The sequence below is a fragment of the Benincasa hispida genome, chromosome 6, assembly GCF_009727055.1.
Source record: "Benincasa hispida cultivar B227 chromosome 6, ASM972705v1, whole genome shotgun sequence".
Lineage (NCBI taxonomy): Eukaryota > Viridiplantae > Streptophyta > Magnoliopsida > Cucurbitales > Cucurbitaceae > Benincasa > Benincasa hispida.
In genome coordinates this window covers 4,389,058-4,393,499 of record NC_052354.1, presented here as the reverse complement: position 1 = coordinate 4,393,499, position 4,442 = coordinate 4,389,058, and the positions used below count along the sequence as shown (strand labels likewise).

Here is a 4,442-nt window from a genome sequence, read left to right as displayed (position 1 = left end):
CCTAAAAACTGGGGTTTATGTGTGCATGTGTTACAAAATCAATTAAATTAGGATTGAATAAGGTTTTTTCTTTTAACAAAAGAACCAATTGAAGTAGCCAATTTCTAAAAAAAAAAGTAGCCTAACCCAAACCTAGAAAGCTTACCTAAACTAACACAACCCTTTTAGGTTTGTGTTTAGTTGGTAGGATTTTTTAGGTTGTCAGAGTTGGATGAATAGTACCCCAAATATCAGGTATCTCTTAGAGCCACATATTTGACATTTTCAAAGTTTTTAGTCACATAAAATTGAACATTCACACACCTGTTAAGTTACTTTTAACACTTCATTAACCTATTAGATCCAAACATGAATTGTTGGGAAGTAAACTTGAGTTAGATTGCATTACATTTAAACAATTTGATGCAACGTACTTTGGTTTAGAACTAACTTCAAATCTATCTTACATCAATTTAATATTTTCCTTAAAAAATGGATTAAAAAAAAAAAGCTCACTTTTTTGGAACAAAAACGTACTATCTTCCTATGTTTATGGAGGTAGAGGAAATCGGGCCGACGGACGGGGACAACGAGCGATCATTCATTGTCAATCTTGAATTAGATTCAAAGATACTTTGAGAATTAGCCCACGCATCGAGTGAAGGAATTGGGTCTTCTCCATTAAGGAACCTCATTACTTGTCTCATTGACGGCCGAGCTTCTTGTTTCCAACGAGTACAAAGAAGCCCAAGTTGTAATACCATCTCCATCTCTTCCACCTTATAAATTGAATCCAATTTAGGATCAGCCACATAAAGAATGTTCCCCGCTTCATACCATTCCATCACCCAATCCACCAATATGAACTGGTTTGATCCTAGAGGCTTTCTTCCACACGCCACTTCCAAAAGCAGAACTCCATACGCAAACACATCCGCACTCTTCGACGCCTTCCCCGTGTGAAACAACTCCGGTGGTATGTAACCTATTGTCCCAACGACTCGAGTCGTGTGCGATGTTTCGTCATGGTCGTATTGCCGGGACAATCCAAAATCGCTCAACCGGGCATTCATGTCGGCATCTATTAGAACATTACTCGGCTTTATATCTCGGTGGATCACTACTTGCTCCCAATCTTCATGAAGATATAGTAATCCTGCAGCAATGCCTTTGAGGATGTTGAATCTTTGTTCCCACTTCAATACCAAGCTCTGTTTTGGAGTATAGAGAAGAGAATGAAGGCTCCCATTTGGAATATAATCGTAAACTATGAGGAGATCGTTTTTTTTCTTGCACCATCCTTGAAGATTAACCAAGTTTTTATGTCTTAATCGTCCCAAGCTTTCGATTTCTGCTGCAAATTCCTTCATTCCTTGGCTTGAGTTTCTTTTGACTCTCTTCACAGCAATCTCAGCTCCAGTTGAACTTAACTTGCCTTTATATACTGACCCAAATCCCCCAATTCCAATTTGCTCACTGTCATTAAATCCATTTGTTGCTGTGTAAAGATCCTTGTAGTTGAATCTATGAGGGCAATCTCTTTCCCAATCCTCCAAGCTCTCTGTTTTCTTCATTCTTATAAACAAGAAGGTTAAGAAAACAATTCCCAAAATAACCACAATAGATGAAACGGCTAAAACAACCTTCAACTGGGGATTATTAATGGATGAAGAAGAAAGATTTTGCTCTTTTGGTCCTTTGGGAAGGAGAGAGTACCTCAGTTGCCGTGCCGGTGCATTCACTGCAAAGCTCCATCCCAAAATGTAATGAGAGCTTGTTTCGATCCCAGTCGATGCAGCGAACCCCACGAACATTTGATCCTTCACAACAGTAGTCAGATCAACAGGAAATGAAATGAGCTGTGTCTCTGGCTTTTGCTCCAAAAAACCTATAGTGACGTTCAAAGTTTTACTCAGACCATCATATTCAATCCAAACAGCCATCGGATCACCAGAATCAATTTCGATTTCCTTCAACATTTCATCATCAATATAGTAGGAAGAAGCAGCAGGTCTGGATGCAACTGATGAAACGCCATTGATGTTAACCCCAATATGGTTGCCTCTAGAATTTCTTGCTTCACCATGCCCATTAACAGTGTCAAATTCAACAGCAATTATATGGTTGGAAGTATTTCCATTGTTGACAGGGTTGAATAATCCAAGGAAGTGTCCACTTTCAGCTCCATCAAAATTGGTTGATGGAGCCAAGGTGAAGGCCAAGCCGTGGCCACCTTGGCCGGGGCTTGAAGGATCGATGGCAAACACAAAAGTTGCGCTGTAAGATGAAGCATTGGGATACGACGGAGAACTTTTATCAAACATCTTAACTGCATCAGGATAAAACGCATGGCCTACGACATTTGGTGAATTGTTGGTGAGGCGTAACGCACCAGTCGGTTTAACAACTGCGGCGCCATCAAGAATCAATCTTTTTCCTTCGAGAAATCCATTGTATAAAATTGAAGACTCTGCAAAAAAATGAGGAGCCATACAGAAGACCACTAGAAGAAAAGCCAACGGAGCCATGTTTTCACTTTGGAAGAAAGCTGAATCTAACCTTTAGAATATAAAAAGAAGAGGGTTTGCAATTTGTCTCTCTGAATTGGAGGCCAAACCAAGATGTGGATGAGAATTCATAAACAAAAAACGAAGAACGCTGACTTTTACAAGTCATTGTGAGTAAATTCCGTGGAGATGAGAGAGTCGGTGTCTGGCAATTGAATTGGTTTCATGAGGAATTTTTGAAATTTCAAAGCCAATCAACTTGCACGCAATGTTTAAAATATCCATGTCTGCACAAATATCCCGATCTTAATTTTACTAACATTTTGATGGAAGCATCGATAAAATTTTGATTTCAATAGATACTTCTCACAAAATTAAAAGTACAAAAAATAAAAAACTTAATTTCAATTAGTAAATAAATATTTTATAATTTTAAGATAAATTAACATGTCTACTATTTATATTATATTTACATTAGTGATATTCTATTGATTAATTTTGAATTTTTCTACCATATATTATGAAAATATCGATTTCCCTCATGTCGAATATCGAGCTCATAGAAATCTAGAAATATGGATGGAAATATCGACATGTCGATTGAAATTTAAAACTATGGTTGCACGTAATTTTATGCATCTCATTTTCTTAGCTAATTAAAAAAATTACAATAATTATAGAAACAACCGACACATGGCAGATTTTTATAAACCTACAATTTGGGTTGGAGTGGAGCAAGTTTTTTTTTTTTTTTTTCAATGAAATAAACTTATACTAGCAACAAAAATAATCTTGATGTCCATTGCTTAATAACCCAAAAGTCATGTATTATCATTTATGTTGTCCATGTGCCTTGTAATATTCATGCTTGATGTCTAGGTAAGTCACACTTTACTTGCCACTTTGCCTATAAATAGTGACATTTGGTGGATCTTAAAACCACACATGTATTGGTGAGAATTCCAATTCAAAATTTCACTACTTTTCATATTATCTAGTTTTATAATTTTAGTTATTTTATGTTATATTATATTTTATATATTTAATATTATCATATTATATTTTCTCTATATCCGTGTTCCTGTTGTGCTCCTCAAATTAATAACATGTTACCAGCACGTGCTCCTGTCGTTTTTTTCACTAAAGGTAGGTTCTAAAGGTATGTCGGTTTTTCTCTCTTCGTTATAATTAATAAATTTAATGTGACTTTGCATATTCAATATCTATTAAATTTCTAACATAAGTACAATATTTTATGATAGTGTTGCCATGACAAATCTAACAAAATTAGAATTTGTCGCCCTTAATATTAACGACAATAATTATTTGTCATGTGTACTTGATGCGGAAATCCAACTGGATGCTATAAATATTGGGTAGACTATTAAAGGAGATATGACATCCAGTCAAGACAAAGAAAAAGCTATGATTTTCCTTCATCATTATCTCCACGAGGGATTGAAAATGAAGTATCTTACAATAAAAGATCCTCGTATCTTGTGGAAAAATTTAAAAAAGAGGTATGATCATCAAAAAGCAGTTATTCTTCCTAATGGTCGTTATGAGTGGATGTACTTGAGACTACAAGATTTTAAATCAGTAAGTGATTACAATTCCACATTATTTAAAATCAGTTTAAAATTGTTGTTATGCAGAGAGAAAATTACTGATGTTGGTATGTTAGAGAAGACATTTTCTACATTTCATGTCTCGAATATGCTTCTGCAGCAGCAATACCAAGAGAAAGATTTTAAACAGTATGCTAAATTAATTTCATGTCTTCTCGTGTCCGAACAAAATAATGAGTTATTGATGAAAAATCATGAATCTCGACCAACTGGACGACACCATTTCATGAAGTGAATGCTTTGAATTTTAATAATAATCGTGGTCGAGGTTGTGGTCGCAGTTGAGGTCGCGACCGTGGAAGAGGAAGAAATAATTTTTATTTTCATA

General features: G+C 35.5%; 1 protein-coding gene across 1 annotated transcript; it reads right to left on the bottom strand.

Annotated features, from left to right (window-relative positions):
- Window positions 1-356: 356 nt before the first annotated feature.
- On the bottom strand, window positions 357-2,711 carry LOC120079066 (probable L-type lectin-domain containing receptor kinase VI.1). The gene has a single exon (XM_039033259.1). It carries the CDS (start codon window positions 2,505-2,507, stop codon window positions 516-518), a length of 1,992 nt encoding a protein of 663 aa, XP_038889187.1. The 5' UTR covers window positions 2,508-2,711; the 3' UTR covers window positions 357-515.
- Between the last annotated feature and the right edge of the window lie 1,731 nt (window positions 2,712-4,442).

Bases quoted from the DNA above. Each gene is read 5' to 3' on its own strand.
- LOC120079066 (XM_039033259.1), bottom strand. From the start codon at position 2,507: ATGGCTCCGTTGGCTTTTCTTCTAGTGGTCTTCTGTATGGCTCCTCAT.